This window comes from Oryza glaberrima, chromosome 11 (genome assembly GCF_000147395.1).
Source record: "Oryza glaberrima chromosome 11, OglaRS2, whole genome shotgun sequence".
NCBI lineage: Eukaryota > Viridiplantae > Streptophyta > Magnoliopsida > Poales > Poaceae > Oryza > Oryza glaberrima.
The window spans coordinates 17417769-17436321 of NC_068336.1; the positions used below are offsets into that span (position 1 = coordinate 17417769).

Here is an 18553-nt window from a genome sequence, read left to right on the forward strand (position 1 = left end):
AGTAATTTTGAATATGAATATAATAACATCAATTTTATGTTGGCAAAAGATTTGTTTGAACAAAAAAATACGCACTATATTTTTCAATGGAGTGCTTATGCAGATCCATGCACTTTGGGGGGGAGAGAGAGACAGAGGAGATACTGAGTCACCAAAGGAGGCTGATCACACCATGCACATGAGGGGGTGCCTTCTTTTTTTTCAGAAAACTAGGGTGCCCAATATCTAGTCCCCTCTGATAATTAAATTTGTGATGTTGCTAATTGTTGACAGAATACAGTAATGTACTAGTATTTGCCACAAAGAATTTGGACATCGGTTTGAAAGTGGGAAATGTTGACCAACTCAGCAAAGGTTCTAGCAAGCATTATCAAGTCTGAAAAGTTTCCTCCATCAATAAATGCACCAGCATGTAGCGGTTTACGTGAAGGAATCGTATAACCACACCCACTGCAGCCATTGAACGAGCATGGATATACGGAAAAATATGAATTGCAAACCGGAAAGTTAACGTAGAATCGAAAAATAAACATCTGATATTTTTCGGGAGTAAAAATTTTACTTAAGATGATGTGAACAACTCTCAAACATCATTATATTTTTCCGATCATACGTACTTTCTAAGTTTTCAATACATATTTCCCTGGAGACTAGATGTCCTGGATCGTTCGCTCGCTCACGCTGATCAACAACCGTGATCTAGAACAGAAATCAAGTTCTGTTGGTACTTGTACTACAAGTCTACAACTGCACAATAGGGATCCCAAACAATATGATGTTAAGGATATTAAGGTCATTTTGAATTTTTCACAACACTTGTACACATGTTATGTACCCATTTGGTCTAATACAATGGAACAAGCTTAATCCCCAAATTTCTATCTTCTCCCCTAAAATTGACATGTGAATCATCGGTATTTTGATCCGATGGTCGACATCTGCTGATACAAGATATGTAAAAATAATAATCTTTTGCTACGGTAAATGGTAAATTCAGATCCAGATCAGAACAGGAACAATGACACAGAGAGAGCCCTTGGGCTGCAAAATTTGCCGTTCCTCTCCTTGGCTACTTTACATGAGGATTGGGGCTCTCTCCATGCGAAAAACAGAGGACTAGAAACAGGGGAACAAAAACAACAGCATGTGACCAAAATATACGCCGGAAATCCCAACTTTTTATTGACCGTGGTGGAAACCCCACCCTACTTGAAAACCTGTATAAACCATGAAATAAAATCTTCCAAAAAATTGACATTTTTTTCATGGTTTGCACGATTTTTCACCTAAGTTGGGGTTTACACCGTATATCCATGTTTTCCTCTACATGGATATGTTTCTCCCTTTCTTGGACAGGTGGGCCACAGATTCGAGCTGCAGCTGTTTTGTAACAAAAACGGGTCCAAAGTGATTAAATTTTGTAAAACTCTCATTCAGACTAAATATGGGTAACAAAGCTAGTCTGAAGTGAAATCTACTATTTAATTTGAAACCATAATAATTCTCAGTTTCACCGCATAGATGAATTTTTAGGAAATACATGATTAGTAAGTTTTGGAATAGAGGCACATGATCAGTAAAACACACAACTACTCCCTCCATTACATATTACAAGATGTTTTGGTCTCTCTATCTCTAGTCAAGATTCACTAACATTCATATGAATTTGAACACATAAATGAAGTACATACATGTATCGATGCATGAATCTATTAAAGCCCAAAATAATTTATAATGTGAAACAGAGAAAGTATATATTAGCACCATAATTTCCATTGCGCTCCTAGTCAACATTAAAATGCTAGGAGATATATGTTCAGTAATAGTACTTCAGTGAGCACAGGAGGGACCATTATTTTTTTTATTTATCCCATTTTCCAAAATGTGCCTGAAATACAAAATCTTGAACTTGGATTCCTGGATTCAACTTGCAGTTTTCGGCATGTCCTGGATAATGGTAGTAACTGCAAGAATATTGTCGATCGGTAGTTCATGTAATCAACACAACTGATTTTTTTACACGTATATAAAGAAAAAGTCAAAAGCTTCAAAATGTTTTTTTTATAAAAAATGGATTAAAACCCGGCCTCTATATTCAACATGGATGTACGCAGCCAAAAGAGCTTCAAATGATACATACCTCTCGTTCCAGATTCTCTGTCTGTGCCATCCAGATTATTATTCGCAACATTTCTGTACGAAATATTTAGTCTTGTCAGTATGAGTTAATCAGGACTGTTTCTCTGGAATTTAACTAATCAATACATGAAAAACAAGCATGTAAAACTCACAATTCAACTAGGTTGGAGACAAGAAGAGAGAGGATTTCCAACGGCACAGTGCCAGTCAGCATATTACCATTCAACCGCCTGCAAACAAATTTAAAAAGTATATATATAGTTCTGTTGATTTGAGAAGAATAACATATCAAAGTTGTATGCTTCTAGTTGAAGGTCTTCAATACTGGTTTGTAAGCTTTCATCCCCTGAATTTTTATATCACAGATTTGTGCAAAACCTAGTATATGACTATTTCCTCTAGTAAAATATTTTTTTTTAAAAAGGAAAATTTATAATCTTTTCTTATTACTTTTGGGGTGGAGGATGTAGTTTATGTAAACAAAAACTACTATTATAAGTTAAAAGTATCTTGGAGGTTCCCAATTTGGTGAAAAAATATCTCGTAATTTCTCTGTTGGCAAATTTAGGAATGAGCATATACAAGTAATTCAATGTTTTGATATTGCCCAGAGAAGCCGGAATAGAGCCACTCAATGCATTCTTGTGAAGCTCCAAATCCTCAAGGCTCATCAGATTGCCCAGTGATGGGGGTATTGCCCCTCTCAGTTTGTTCTGAGATAACCTCCTGCATATAACCATAATTCATTTTGGCAGTTCAAACAATATCCAGAAGTTTCACCGTAATCTTTCACTATTCGGTATTATAAAATTATTGTGAAATTATCATACAGATATCGCAAACGGCTCATGGCACCAAGCGAAGTTGGTATCGTGCCAGTGAGCAGGTTGCTATAAAGATCAAGGCTGACTAGATGTTCCATCTTGCCCAGTGCTGCTGGAATTGATCCATTCAGGCGATTCCCGTACAACTCACTGCAGACATGAGTTATCAATATTTTTCCAGTAATTCATCATCTGAATGCAAACTGTCATGTTCGAAGCAGAGCGAGTTATGAAGTTCTTACAGGTACTGGAGATTTTTCAGTCCACCCAATTGAGGAATCAGAGGTCCTGAGATGTCTGCATCCCCCAAATCCCTGCACAAAAGAAATCGAACAATTATGCGCACTTTGAATTGAACTGCACAAGATTTTCAGATGATAACAACTTGCTTTTTGTTATGGTATATTAAGATTTATACGGTTCTATGAACGTTTCATGAACAAAGTTCTGAAACTCAGATGAAATGTACAAACGCAACTGAACATGCTACTGATGGTGATAGCTTGTGTTTTTATATAATTTTCAGTTTTCAGAACAAGGGGGGGAAGAGAAAAGAAGGCTTTACACACGAATGACGGTGTTATCACTGTTGCACATGACGCGCATCCAACTGCAGGGATTGTGAAGGGTTGGATCCCAGGTCTGCAGCACATTGTGGGGGTCCTCCCAAGCTACCCTTTGCTTGTACAGTATGTCACCTTCAAATTTTGCCATTGAAAAATGAAAATATAGAATGCAAATTTCACAAATCAATTTCACCAAGTCGCACTTTGTAACGGTGTGTGCCTATGTGATTACACATCATATATCTTCAATTTTTGCAATTGAAAAATACATAATGCAAATTTCACAAATCAATTTCACCAAGTCGCATTTTGTAACGGTGCGGGCCTATGTGATTACACATCATATAGTTTGTGTTTACCTTCAGTGTTGCAGTTGACAAGTGTTGCAAGAGCAACAAGGCCAGTGAGGAGAACAACTGATATTTTTGCTCCTGCAAACTGAGACCCCATTGCTATGGCTAATTGAAAATGTGTTGAAACTTGAAAGCTGCTTGTAATACACTGAAATGCATTGAGAGGGAAGGCTCTTTATACAACTAGAGGAAGCAGCTAAGAAAATGGTTTCTAACCTAAATTTCAAGTCTTTTTGACCTGAAAAATCCTTTTTCTTCCACTCAGCTATGAACTTTTTTAAAGGTGGTCAAAGAAGAAACTCCATTTACTATTTTCAGCAATGTGATGAACCTTTTGGCATTTATTATTTTCATCAATTATGTTGAACCCATTGGCATCTTTTGTTTTTGGCATTGTGATGATCCTTTCTCATACTTTCAGCTTTACGCTTCGACTCTCTAATAATTATGTCTGTATGCATCTCACAAAGAACAAGCCAGTATATTCCTAGTATCAAACCCAGAAAGAAAAAAAAAGAGAGGAAAAACCAGTTTGAAGATAGCAAACAAATTTTCGATGGTATAGGCTAAGAATATAGATTATTTTCTAGGAATGTCAAAGGGTATGTCCGTATGTTCACGGAAAACAAACAACTATTTTTAAGGACAGGGTTTCCCAAACCACCGGGGTCGGGGTTACCATGCAGTAACCGTGGCAAACCGTACGAAACCGTGTAAAATTTATAAAAAATTCAAATTATTTTTTAAATTTATTTGAATTTAAGGAGATTACTGCGGTTTTGCTTTTACCGTACCCTGCGGTAAACGCGGTAACCGCTCGGTTACCGGCTGTTTTGCAAACCCTTTTTAAGGGAAGTAAAAATATGTATATTTAATTATAGAGTGATAAAATATAGAGGGGGATCTTGTTGACAATACCAAAAGAGTAAGGGTTAAAAAGATCATGCTATTTTGCACTATAATCCCTCTGGTTTTAAATATTTGATATTGTTCACTTCTGGATATATGTTTAACCATTTTGTCTTATTAAAAATTATGTAATTATCATTTATTTGGTCATGATATGTTTGATTAATCTAAGCATGAATTATATTTTTCATATTTTTCAAAAAATTTTTGAATAAGACAAATAAACGAACATATGTCCAAAACTCAACAACGTCAAACATTAAAACCAGAGGGAGTATATATACGTGAATTTAAGTATCAAATGCATGGGTTATGGCAAAATAGTCATAATTTTAAATATATATGCAAAAATGAAACTCTTAAGATATATATACGAATCTCTTAACAAACATATATATGAAGCTATTAACAAAATATATATGAAAAAAGTATACATCTACTTTCAACTGTGCACCACTTGACTAACTGCAAACATCCATGTACTGTCATTTCATATTCTATTTCAGAAGTTGTTAAAGTTTCAAATACTCCAATACCAAGCCATAGAAGGAAACCATGGAACAATTCTTTCTCCTACTACCCATTGGATTGACTCTCGACCATAAATGCTTATCTTTTGTTAGGTTAACTTCAATGGTAAAAGAAGAAGCCGGTCAGATGAACATAAACCCTCTGTCCAAAAATATAAAGCTTATTTTATCTCGTAGGATAAAACTTTGACCAACAATTACTCTACATCACTTGTGTGCTACAAAAGCATAATCATAAATACTTTTGAATATGAATCTATGGCATCAATTTTATGTTGTATGAATTATATCATATTAGAGTAATTATTGGTCAAAGTTTATTCTAGAAATACGTTTTATATTTTTGGATGGAGGAAGTACTTGTCATCTAAGCAATCAGAAAGTTTTCTATAGAAGCTTCCAATGACACATATGTCCAAGTCTTGCAGTCAATGGAGCTTTCTGGCCATTTTTTCCTGCAGGAATTTTATATTTCAAGTAGAAAAAAGGGGTTTTTTTTTTATCTATACCTAGGCACATTTATTTTGTAGATTGTTCATCGTGTATGCTTCTGTTATACTGCCGAGTACACAGTACATTGGCATTAATTAAGTAAAACTAACTTATCAAACATACTAGGCTGCGTTCATTGCTCTGACCGGGAACTTTCCCCCTTCCGCATGAAAAACAAAGCAACTCATTAGATGATTAATTAAGTATTAGCTAAAACTAACTTTAAAAATAAATTAATATGGTATTATCAAGCGACTTTCCTATAGAAATTTTTTGCAATTTTTTGCAAAAAAAAACACACTATTTAGCAGTTTGAAAAACATGTGCATGAAAAACGAGGGTATATGTTGGGAAAGCTCACTACCGAATGCAGCCTAGTATATGTCTGTTAGACAACCTTTCTTTCCTATTGTTGTCGATTTTGTTTATAATCAGTGAAAAATACTTTCAACTACACGGGAGGTACAGATTCAGATTTCTTTTGGATTGAGAATTTTGATGTGACTACAAGTACTAATGCTACTTTTAATAGAATAAGCGAGCAGAAAATCACATTGTAATAGGCATGTGTCTTACGGTAATGAATTTTGATTTTGTTTTTATATCTATTATGTCTGTTTGTACTCATACTTATTTTTATCCATTTACTTTGAAAAACATACAATGCGTTGTGAAAGGTGTCCTTCAGTTTCATTAAGTACCTTATTATTTTCTAGAAATATAGGTATCATGCAACGTTGTTATGCTACTTGCTTTGATTTTTTTTATTTAACTTGTAAGAGATCTTTTCATGTGAAGATTTCGAACAACTGTAGCAAATCCATTGTTTTTTGGTAAACAATAAAATTTATTACTTATTTCCTTTTTTTTCTTTCATTTTTCTAATTTTTCATTTTCCCCCTAGTTGGTTCGATTGCTATATATACACGTGAGTAGATGTTTCAGTAAATGATATTTTTTGGATATTAATGGTTGTAATTCTCATTACCATGCACTTCATTTTAACCCTCAACATATTTTACCACAATCTAAAATTGTACCTGATCATTTACATAAAGCATATAACGTTTGTGTTACTACAATGGAGTAGATTTCTATGGTTTTTTCAGTCATTTTCTTCGTTTTTTAGGAAGTTCGGTTTTTGAGAAATTGTCGGAAAAAAAAGAGCTTTAAAAGCCAAACTATTCCAGGCCAGGTCGGTTTCTTCGGTTCTTGGGTTAAACCGAGTGAGGGCGGAAGGGCTATGGAGGGGAGTGTGCGAGCGATTGATCGCAAGAGCTTGGTTGACAGGGGCAACTGCACGGAACATGGAGGGGTATAGCCTACTTCGGTTTATGTGATAACATCAGTTTTCTACCTTTGAACACCGAGCCAAAAGCGAAATCCTGAGCTATGCAAGAAAAAAATGGCTACCTAAATACTGCCGCATGCCAAACATAACTATAGTATAATTGTAATGTAATTAAGAGACATTTTTTGTTTGGGGGGAGGGGTGATCTTTGATCCTCTCCGGTGTAAATATTTGTTTTCTTCTTCTTAATGAAATGAATCGCAGTTCTACTGGGTTTTGAAGAACAAATTGTAATATAATTAAATTGTAACTTTTATATAACTTGTATATAACTATTAAAAATGCACATAACTTAAATAACATGTATATAGAAGTTATAATGTAGTTACGGTGTAAATACACTACAATCATATAATAGTTACAATATAGTCAAGGAAAATTTGCTACAGGGCATCGAAAAAACGTGTAATTAGCTTGTGGACACCGCAAGAACGAGAATTTGCTGTCGGGCATAAAAAAAAGGTGTAATTAGCTGGTGGACACTCGTGGCCTTATTTTATTATTTCCGATGGATTTGGAGAGAGAAACACTAGTGAGAGTACGATTTTGCCCCTGCCATCGTTTTGCTTACAGTAGACTGTGTCTGGTTCGAACCAAGACCCAGTCCAGTCTCACTCCCCCGTAGCCGTCGTGCACGGCGAGGTGATGTTGCTCTGCCTGGACTTGTACCTTGTTCAAGAGGTGACGAGCACAGAGGAGAGCAGAGTCTTCGCGAGCAGTCGCCGAAGCCACCGAATCTGACCCCAACTTGATGTCCGCGCTCGCACTGGCGGGCTGATCTGCCAAGGAGCGGGCTTTGTAGATATCCCGATTCCGACCATGTGTCGCCACCAGAGGCAGTGGTGGTAGGTGACACCAGGTTCGTGCCGCCGACGCCGCAGCTGGAGAGCGCCTAGAGAAGGGACGACAACAGGATGGTGGTGGCCTGGCTTGCGCTGTGCGCGCCTGCGAGCATGATGAGGTCGCGGGGGTGAGGTGGGCACGCCGCCTTGCGACTGGCGAGGGAGAGTGCCCGGAGTAGAAACGACGGAAACATGCTTGTACGGTACGGCGACCGGCAGCGATCGAGTCGGAGATGAAGTGGGGGGATCAGCGTCTAAGGTTTGCGGGGATGAATCGAATCCAATCCACCACGCGGTGCTCGCCTTCTCGCTCCCTCGTTGTAAGTGGAACAATGACAGGGGCAAAATCGTACTCTCACCAGTGTTTCTCTCTCCAAATCCACCGGAAATAATAAAATAAGCCCGCGAGTGTCCACCAGCTAATTACACGTTTTTTTATGCCTGACAGTAAATTCTCATTCTTGCGATGTCCACTAGCCAATTACACGTTTTTTATGCCATGTAGCAAATTTTGCCTATAGTCAAAATGTAATTACACTGCAATAATACTATAGTTACATTTGAAAATTTTTTGCCTAAAGAACTTGACAATTTTTAGCAATTCACAAAATCAAAACTCAAGAAGAAACTAACAACAACAGGAAAATGCTCTTTCGGTTTGGTTCGGTTCAAATTGCAGCTAGAGTATTAATTAGTAACAACTGCATTTGTCCGAGGTGAAAGTTTCCCTTTCATCTGAAGCATAAATTAAACTAGACATGTTTATGTGAACTAGATGTATTCATGTTTTCTCTGATTTACTTTAGAATTATTAGGAAGTTGTAGAAATGATTGATGCAGGTATGGAATAGAATAATGGAATAACCTGATCAGTAAACACAAAGTTTGAATTCCAACCTATTGCAAACTAAAGTGAACATTAAGCTAGGACATGTTCAGCACTTCAGTGAGCACATAGGGTGTCGGTTCTCTCGCTCGATTTTTCAACTCACGCACGAGCTCGAACTCCAGAGCACAATGAACAACACGAGTGATCGCGGTGCTGCTGTTTTGCTGCAGCTTTTCTGTTCTATCTCATTGCCAATTTATGGAAAAAATAAGAGGAGCCCATAGCCACGAGCTCCTGCATACATGCCATGATTGGTTCACGACGAGTGTCATCCCACACGTTCCGATCTCGGGTACACGATGTAACTTGAGGCGCGCAGCCTTGCTTCTGCGTAGAGTGCAGGCATATGCTCCACAGGGGAAACACAAAATGCCAAGGAAAAAAAAAACTCTTCAGCATATGGTAATGCGATATTATTTTATTCCTTCATTTCCAAAAATATGCCTGAAATAGTACAGAATCATGTCCCTGGACTCAGTTTGAAGTTTTCGGCATGTCATGGACTACGGTAGTAACTGCAAGAATGACAATTAGAAGTTTATGTAAGCACACATTTGGCATGTATGTATAAAGAAAATGCAAAATCTTAGAATGATACATATATACCTCTGGTTACAGATTTCCTGGTTGTGCCGTACAAATCATTGTGTGCAACGTTCCTGTATGGAAATTTAGTTTTGTCTCAGTATGTTTTTTTTTCTCTCGCGAACATGTCTCGGCATGAATTATGCCGGACACAGATGCTCTGGAATGTAATAACTCAATATGTTAATAACATGTATGCAACTCACAGTTCATCCAAGGTGGTGACAAGACGAGAAAGGATTTCCAATGGCACGGTGCCAGTCAGCATATTGTCATTCAAATCTCTGGACATAAATATAAAACATATCGTTCAGTTTATTTGAGAACAATTACACATCAAAGCTGTATACTTCAAGGTTTTTAATACAGAATTGTAACTTTATAAGCTTTCGTTCGCTTCTTAGTTCTTATACCGGAGTCTCCTCTAGTAGCATTTCTATCAACATTTATGCAACTTTATAATCTCTTTAAAGTTTTATTAGTTTTTCATTCAAACGAATATTATTTCAAGTTAAAAACATCTTGCAAGTTCTTTTTTTTTTGAGGAGGAGATATATTATAACTTATCAATGAGGAATTTAGAAATGAGCACATACAAGTAATTCAATGTTTCAATATCGCCGAGAGAAGCTGGAATAGAGCCACTCAGTGCATTATTGCCAAGCTCCAAGATCTCAAGGCTCTTCAGATTGCCCAATGATGGGGTATAGCCCCTGTCAGGTTGTTCCCAGATAACCTCCTGCATATAACCAGCATTCATTTTGGCACTTCAAACAATATCCGGATTTTACTTCAATTTCTTCACCATTCGGCATATAAAATTGTTGTAAAAAAATAGCATACAGAATTAGCAAATTGCTGATGGCGCCAAGCGAAGGTGGTATCGCGCCAGTGAGCAGGTTGTTCGAAAGATCAAGGCTCACAAGATGTTTCAGCTTCCCCAGTGTTGCTGGTATTGATCCATTTAGGCGACTCCCATACAACTGACTGCAAACATGATCTGTTAGTATTTTTCCAGCAACTCAGCATCTGAGTTCAAGCTGTCATGTCCTAAGCAAAGTGTGTTATGAAATTGTTACAGGTACTGGAGATTTTTCAGTCCTCCCAATTGAGGAATCAGAGGCCCTGAGATGAGTACATTCAACAAATCCCTGCACAAAAGAAATCGAACAATTATGTTCACTTTGAACTGCACAAGATTTACAGATAAAGTATCTCTTGGCTTTTTTTATGGCGTATTAAATTTCAGTGGTTGTATGAACATTTCATGATAAAAGCTCTGAATCTTCAACGAAAATGTACAGACGCAATTGTGCATGTGCGTGCACATGCTACTGATGCCTTCCCTTGTATTCCCTCCGTTTCAAAATGTTTGACACTGTTGACTTTTTAGCACATGTTTGACCGTTCGTCTTATTCATTTTTTTTTAAAATATGTAAAACTATATGTGTACATGAAAGTATATTTAACAATGAATCAAATGATATGAAAAAAATAAATAATTACTTAAATTTTTTGAATAAGACGAATGGTCAAACACGTACTAAAAAGTCAACGGTATCAAATATTTTGAAACGGAGGGAGTATTTCTTATCTCTTCACATTTTGACATTTATTTCAATTTTTAGAAGAGAAAGGAAGGCCTTACACACGGATAACGGAGTTATCATTGTTGCAGGTAATATGCATCTAGGTGCAGGGATTGTGAAGGGTTGGATCCCATGTTTGCAGCACATTTTCAGGGTCCTCCCAAGCTACCTTTTGCTTATACAGTATGTCACCTTCAATTTTCACCATTGAAAATAAAGAACGGAAATTTCAGAAGTTTAATACTATGTGAGCACACATCATTTAGTATGTGTGTATATATATGTACCTTCAGTGTTGCAGCTGACAAGTGTTGCAAGAGCAACAAGGCCAGTGAGGACAACAGCTGATACTTTTGCTTCTGCAAACTTAGCCCCCATTACCGTGGTTGATTGAGAATGTTTTGAAACTTTGAGAGCTGCTTGTACTACATTGAAGTGCATTGAGAGGGAAGGCTTTTATACAACTGCAAGGAACTAAGAATATGGTTTCTAACCAATATTTCAAGTCTTTTTGACCTGGTAAAGCTTTTTCTTCCACTCAAGGATAAACTTTTTCAAAGGTAGTCAACGAATAAACTATGTTTATCGCTTTCAACAATGCGATGAACCTTGTGAGATAAATATTATTTTCGGCAATTATGCTGAATCTTGTGAAACCTTTTATTTATGAGGTGTTTTACAGTGCTCTCTACTGGTGGTAGAACCAATCTAGACCATTTATGTTTTTCTAATTCAATTGATCATATCTATTTATACTACCACATCAACTCCCGATAATAGAATTTGTTTTGTTGAAAGTAGAACTCATAAATCAATGGCTGACACTACTTCTAGTTCCATAATACTGGTAAGAGAAAACTAATAGTAGAGACCACTGTAAAGGACCTCTTTATTTTTAGAATTGTGGTGATCCTTTGTGATACTTTCAGCTTTACACTCTGACGCTCCAGTGCATCTGATGAATAACAAGCCATTTTACATTCAAAATGCTCATTTGGGTCACTAATATATATGAGTTAAGTGAGTCATGTGCTCATCTAACTATCCATGTGAGCATACCGGCTATACACAAGGCCTGCCCTGCCATCTTGGATTGAAAAAAAACTCTTCTGAAAATTTTCATACCTAGCAATACAATTGAGTGGAACAAAAATATGGTAAAAATGAAAGCTGCTAGGGTTTGATAGCAACTGAGAGAGGATTGAGAACTAGAACTCATCAAAACTGGCACATGTGAAATGATTTGGTTTCACTAATTTCGTGTATTTGTCAATTGGTATGCTATGAGAAAGGGAAAATACAATGAGAGTTTCCTACACGTTTATAGATGCATTTTTTAATCCTATTTGGCATATGCCATATGTACAACGTATGCTTGTATGGATAGTTAGATTGGCAAATAACTCACTTAACTCACATTAGTGACCCAAATGTGTATTTTCATATTAGAGTAACATATATGACACATCTAAACAAGTTGGATGACCATTCATGCATTTTACACATAATCCTAGTATCAAAGAAACAAAAAGGAAAAACATGTTTAAATACGTAGGTTATGGAAGGATTTATTTTCTAGGATTAATGTCAAAACGTAGGTTAAAATAAACAACCGTTTTTAAGGGATGTAAATAATAATAATTTAATTATATAATGATAAATATAAAAGAAAAACTTGTTGAGAATACCAAAAGGGTAAGGGTTAAAAAGGCGTTGTAGATACACACTCCCTTCGGTATAGTAGTAGTAGGCATTTAGGATAAGATTAATTCGAACTTATAAAATTCCAGCCATTGAAAATTGCTCAAATGTTTAAGTTAAAAATAAAAAGAAATGGTATGCGTGGATTTGACTAAAAACTTATTAAATTTTATAAACTTATTATAATATAAAATTGATGTTTGTAATTTTAAAAGTTTGACCAAATCTTATCCTAAACATCAAATATTTATGATTGGAGGGAGTGCGAATTCAAATACATGGGTTATGCCATAAGAGAAATTAATCATAATTTTAAATTAAAAAAATATAATAAAATATAAAACTCTTAAGAAAATTATGTGTCAACTTTCAACTGCACGTCACCTGACTAAAGGTGTGTTTAGTTCACGTTAAAATTAAAAATTTGGTTGAAATTGGAACGATGTGACGGAAAAATTAAAAGTTTGTGTGTAGAAAAGTTTTGATGTGATGGAAAAGTTGAAAGTTTGAAGAAAAAGTTTAGAACTAAACTCGGCCTAACTGCAAACATGCTTGCACTATCCTTGATGGTGTAAAGTTTCAAACACAATCCAAACCATGGCTGAAAACCATTAAACAATTCTGCCTCCTACCACCCATTGGACTTGACTCTAGGGCAGTCAATGCTTATCCTTAGTTAGGTTAACTTCAATGGTAAAACAAGAAGCCGGCCAGAAGAACGTTCTTGCCATCCAAGCAATCACAAAGTTTTCTACGTAAGCTTCCAACGGCACGTGTGTCCAAGTCTCGCAGTCAATGGAGGAGCATTGTGGCAAATTTTTTTCTAGCAGAAATTTTATATTTCAAGTAGAAAAAAAGTATTTTTGTTTATCTAGACCTAGACTTTTCTCATCTATATTGTCAAAAGAACCTTTTATAATAGTTAATGATGTTCCTTAGGCTAAGCAGGAGAGATTGTTCATGATGGATTCGTCTGTTATACTACAGACTACGACAGTAGAATGGCATTGTAGTTAAGTAAAATTAACTAATCAAACATATTGTACTCCCTTCTTTTTTTAATGTTGAACACTGTTGACTTCTATACACATGCTTTGATCATCCTATTTAAAAAGTTTGTGCAAATATGTACAAATATAAGTCATGCTTAAAGTATTTATAATGTTAAAACAAATTACAACAAAAATAAATTATAATTACGTTTTTTTTTTGAAAAGATGAATGATAAAACTAATGTCTAAAAGTTAACGACATCAAATATTAAATACTGTAGGCTTGAGGGAGTATATCTGTTATAGCAGCAAGAAGATGAAAAATAAGAAACACCCTTCTTTCCTATTATTGTTGATTCTGTTTATAATCAGTGATAGATACTTTCAACTACACAGAAGGTACATATTCTGATTTCTTTTTGGCTCAATGCCATATGCTGAATCCAAACACTTCTGAATTGAGCATTCCGATGTCTTTGCTAGTACTAATGCTACTTTTCATGGTACAATGAAATGAAGCGTTTTGGATGTCTGAAGTATCATTTTGTTTCCACTTCGTCTTCATCATCCAGATGCTCCTTGAGGCTCTGAATCTGAGGCTGGCTATCAACATTATCCCAGATTGAATCAGTGCTAGGCAGTTCATACCCTTCGGGTCTCAGCGACAGCGCAAATTCCGGTAGATCTGGTAAGGATTGAAGTGCACTGCTCCAGGAAATAAGAGTTTGAGTATGATCATAATAAAGATGAGGAACAGATTGTTCAAGCATGTTCTTGAGCCAAATCCAAAGAAAATTATCATATCAACAAACACGAAAAAGCATTTCGCTTCAATTTCCAGCTTTTGAATCATTTTCATGGAATTTCTCTTGAGATCAGAGTATTACCTGTTATTGTCTTGTTCAAAAAGATATCCATACATTTGGAATCTCTTGCACGCAGCATCTGGGATTTTCTTGTGCATATTCCTCATGATACCCCAAGGAGGAGGTACCCTGAATTCAGTTCAGAAACAAAATTCCTATCACCGCATATTCCGATTAACATCACACATAAAAATAAATTCTTCTTAGAGAAAATTCAGACCTTGTGATGGGGTTGGCCAAACAGAAGCTCAAACAAGCCCTCTTGCTATCTGCAACTAGATCATCAGCTGCAGAGAGGCAGCACACTGCACTGATGTGGCTGCTGGCTTCATTGCCCTTGTCAAGAACAAGGCCATGGTAGTAGTACGCTACTGCCTGGTGACAAGATGCAACATTTGAGTTAAATATGAGAATTCAATGTCTTTTGTTGCAGACTTCATGGAGCTGTGTCTGTTTGTTTTGTTCAGGCAACCTTGGCTTCCATGCATTTCCACTTCAGAAACAGCAGGAGCTTCTTCCCGAACGAGTCACTCGTGTCGCATCCCGATAAGCAATAGTGAGCCTGAAAATAGTGAGATATATCAGAAAATTCACAGACAATGTTCAGTATGCATGATCAGATATAGTTCTGAAATAAAAAAGTTGCATTACCTGTGAGAAATAACTGACTAGCTCACAGGCTAGCCTCCTCTTTACTGACAGAGTTGCCTTCTCACACTCTGAAGCCAATCCAAGCTGTATTTCTACACACTGTTTTCATAGTGGAGATAAACATAAAGAAATGCATGCCTCGAAATTTAATTATAGTTTCTTCAAAATAAAATTTTATTCATAGGATTTATATAAAGGAGACATTTTACTACCTGAGCCAATGCTTGAATTGAAATGGCCTCAAGCATACCTTCCTGAAAATAACTAGGAAAACTTTTCCTGCAATAGTACAAATCCATAAAGGGATTGATAAAAGGTGATATATAGTCAAGGATTTGTGTATTTCAGGTTTCAGGCATACTTGACTTGTGCTGGTATCTGTACAAGTATACGGTGCACGCAGTAATCTAAACATCCTGATGCCCTGAGCAATGAATCGACGACATCCTTCTTTGCATCTACAGAAATAAATCAGTCAATGTTTCATTTTTCATCAATATCACTAAATTTAGTAAGTAATGTATTCTTCAAGTGATAGAATTTTCTTGTATAGATATCAAAATGCATTCTATAATATTGTTCAGACAATTCAACTATGTTACATTTAAGATTAAAAACTAAGCACATATCACCAATGTATGAATATTCATAAAAATTATAGAGATATTTACAGCAAAAAGATGAACAGACCTTCTGATACCTTCCTTTCACCTCCAACTTGACCGTTCTTCGGAATAAGTATCAGGTTGGCTTCAAACAATGCAAGCATCGCCATCATGTGGATGACTGACAGAACTTCATACCATGCACTTGAAAGACAACACTCCTGAATTCAAAATATCATCTTTCAATAAAGCAATGAAAAGCATCAGACCACTGGAATTACAGTTGGCGCTTATCCAGAATACTCACTTGGTCATCATCCAAGGTCCTCCATCTGAATTCCACCGATGATTCAAGACGGCTTTCTGTTGAAATCATAACAATTTCACTGTCAACATCAAGCTTGATCCTGAAATTAACACAAATTTTAGGAAGCAAAAGACCAGACCTTTCATTGTTAAGCCAAGAACAACTGGCAAGTACTCCTCAAGGGCATGCTGTAACTCTGAAACATCCGAAACATCCGCGCAATCTTCATATGTAGTCAGCAACCGAACACAACAAAATCAAAGAAAAATTGTCAGTATCCTAGCATTACAAAATGTTCAGAATCCAGTAGCCAGAGAGGCAGTGACATACAGATATCTTCAGAGAGCGCGACAACGCGGTCTCTGAACTTTGAGAGGCGGTCGACGAGCTCCTTGGATACTAGTCCTTTGAGTGGATGGGCAACATCACTGTCCACCGGAATGCGAATTGTCGGCACGAATACGGCAACCTCCTGTATGACGCTCCGGCGCTTCTTCCCCTTCCCTCCTACCTTGCATTTCTTAGGGATTGATGCACCACACCCCATCTCTGTAAGTGATGAAGATGGTTGGATCACCAATCATCCTTTTGCAGAGAAAAAGCAGAGATCAGATATCATAGCAGCTTGCAATTTACTTGTAGAAAATAAAAATTGGTTGTTCATCTCTGGCAAGAGATTTACCAGACAAAATATCTAGAAGCAACATATGAAACTAGTAACTAACACTAACATTAATGTGCAGATAACTGGATCAATGAAGTGAAAGCTATTGGCCTCTGAATCAGAGATCCAAGAAGTGATCAACAAATGCTGGATCTTGACACTAGCAGAGGGGAACCAGAACATAACACACCAAAAAAAAAAACCCAAGAATGTGAGCATTTGGCATACTAGTTTTTTGTTCTAACTAAATTAATGATACAAATTTAACCATCTGATTAGTTATCCAGATGGGGCATCAGCATGCTCTGAATCTCCACACATACATACACGCAACTCTGAAGCTCTGAAACCAATAATGCATCAACTCAACAGATGCAGGCAACAGTACACACACACACACAGATGGGCATACAGATCAGCAAACCAATAATCAACACATCCAAGAACCACCAAGAACTCAACCAATCATACTAATCCCCACACACTTACAATCTGAGCAAGGCTGGAGCCCCACACAGAGGCAGCAGAAGCAAAGCAGCCAGGAGACCTGAAACCTGAAGAAGAGACAGATGTGTGTGTGTGTGTGTTTGTTTTGACCCTGCACATCGAAACAAAAAGGGTCACTGGACCAGGCTTTATACTTGGCGAAACAAGCGGCAAAGCGAGGAGGAGACGCAACGCAAGATGGCACTGAAAACTGAAGCTTTTGTTCAGATCACACTGCAACTCTCCAAGAAAGAGAGAGAGAGAGAGATCTTGGCGTGTAGATACCGAGGAGGAGGAGGAGGAGGAGGAGGGGGCGAGGATCACATGGCGAGGAGCACATCACAAGTGGAAGATTAAGAGGGGTGTACTGACAGGAACTAAAGTATGATGGTCACCGTCGTGGGTGCATGGGTGCCAGTGCAATTAACTGCTGATATTATTTTATGCTCAGGAATCATGCTCGGATGAAGAAAAATATACTCCCTGGAGTAACAGAAAAGAGTGATCGATCTCTGAAAGTTTCCCTGGAGTTTAGGGTTGACGTGGAGTTCTACCTGACACAAGAATTCAGCATGGTTAAATATATAGGTTTGTTCGTTTTAGTGTGAGACATGCATGGTTAGTTTATTCGTGGTTAATTCTCAAAAAATAAATATTCATGGTTAAATAGGTTTTACTCATTTCACGCTTCGTCAAAGACGTGTTTCTCACTATCTTCGTCAAAGATGGTTAAATAGGCACATTGGCACGTTTGGTGTGAAAAAGAGAAATTGTGTTATCTGTTGCAAGGCAGTAAATAAAATTGGAGTATTCATTTACAGGAAAGAAAATTGTAATTTCAGCCATCAAACTGTCTACAGTATTCATTTGGATATAATAAATTATTTTTTTTAAAAAAAAAAGATATAGCCTTCGGTCTCTTTACCAACTAAGGATGCACACGACCAACAACAGGATTTGAATCATAGTAGATGGAGTCAATGGTGCTTTGTGATATACTCCATAATTAAATGGTAGTTGTAGTACTTCCATTTCAAATTATTGTAGAAATATTATAATTATGCAATGCTTTCTGGAATACATTATTTGTTTTGAGGACATAGTACTCAATGTTTCTTGAAATTAGTCCTAGATAAAATCTGTTTTGGAAACCACACCCTTGCACCAAATCTTGATCAAAGGAGTATAAATTCTTCAGTACACAACTTTTG

The 18553-nt window shown here is 36.8% G+C and overlaps 2 protein-coding genes and 1 pseudogene across 4 annotated transcripts; all 3 read right to left on the reverse strand.

Moving 5' to 3' along the window:
• Positions 1–1570: 1570 nt before the first annotated feature.
• LOC127755030 (leucine-rich repeat protein 1-like) lies at positions 1571–4008 on the reverse strand. 2 transcript variants are annotated; one of them, XM_052280666.1, is made up of 8 exons: positions 3889–4008; positions 3529–3661; positions 3206–3277; positions 2970–3113; positions 2722–2865; positions 2292–2369; positions 2141–2193; positions 1571–1964 (listed from the first exon to the last, which is right to left on the reverse strand). In XM_052280666.1, the coding sequence occupies exons 1-8, from the start codon at positions 3977–3979 to the stop codon at positions 1924–1926; spliced, it is 756 nt and encodes a 251-aa protein (XP_052136626.1). In that variant the 5' UTR covers positions 3980–4008; the 3' UTR covers positions 1571–1923. The 2 variants fall into 2 exon arrangements, with proteins under 2 accessions (XP_052136626.1, XP_052136625.1); XM_052280665.1 differs by lacking the exon at positions 1571–1964 and having other exon boundaries at positions 1979–2193.
• Positions 4009–9369: 5361 nt separating this feature from the next.
• LOC127755031 (leucine-rich repeat protein 1-like) lies at positions 9370–11448 on the reverse strand (annotated as a pseudogene).
• A 2637-nt stretch (positions 11449–14085) lies between these two features.
• Positions 14086–17711, reverse strand: LOC127755047 (uncharacterized). Of its 2 annotated transcripts, XM_052280680.1 has the most exons (13): positions 17628–17711; positions 17346–17454; positions 16523–16777; positions 16332–16415; positions 16193–16248; positions 15971–16106; positions 15642–15738; positions 15493–15559; positions 15281–15379; positions 15102–15191; positions 14850–15004; positions 14651–14758; positions 14086–14468 (listed from the first exon to the last, which is right to left on the reverse strand). In XM_052280680.1, exons 3-13 carry the CDS (start codon positions 16737–16739, stop codon positions 14303–14305), a joined length of 1275 nt encoding a protein of 424 aa, XP_052136640.1. In that variant the 5' UTR covers positions 16740–16777; positions 17346–17454; positions 17628–17711; the 3' UTR covers positions 14086–14302. The 2 variants fall into 2 exon arrangements, with proteins under 2 accessions (XP_052136640.1, XP_052136639.1); XM_052280679.1 differs by lacking the exon at positions 17628–17711 and having other exon boundaries at positions 17346–17621.
• Positions 17712–18553: the final 842 nt, after the last annotated feature.

Excerpts from the sequence above, each read along its gene's own strand:
- LOC127755030 (XM_052280665.1), bottom strand. The coding sequence starts at position 3,979 with ATGGGGTCTCAGTTTGCAGGAGCAAAAATATCAGTTGTTCTCCTCACT. Across the intron at positions 3,662-3,888 it reads TGTCAACTGCAACACTGAAG|GTGACATACTGTACAAGCAA; the intron begins GTAAACACAAAC and ends CAAAATTTGAAG. Across the intron at positions 3,114-3,205 it reads CTGAAAAATCTCCAGTACCT|TGAGTTGTACGGGAATCGCC; the intron begins GTAAGAACTTCA and ends TCATGTCTGCAG.
- LOC127755047 (XM_052280680.1), bottom strand. The coding sequence starts at position 16,739 with ATGGGGTGTGGTGCATCAATCCCTAAGAAATGCAAGGTAGGAGGGAAG. Across the intron at positions 16,249-16,331 it reads TCTTGGCTTAACAATGAAAG|AAAGCCGTCTTGAATCATCG; the intron begins GTCTGGTCTTTT and ends TGATTTCAACAG. Across the intron at positions 15,005-15,101 it reads GGAAATGCATGGAAGCCAAG|GCAGTAGCGTACTACTACCA; the intron begins GTTGCCTGAACA and ends TCTTGTCACCAG.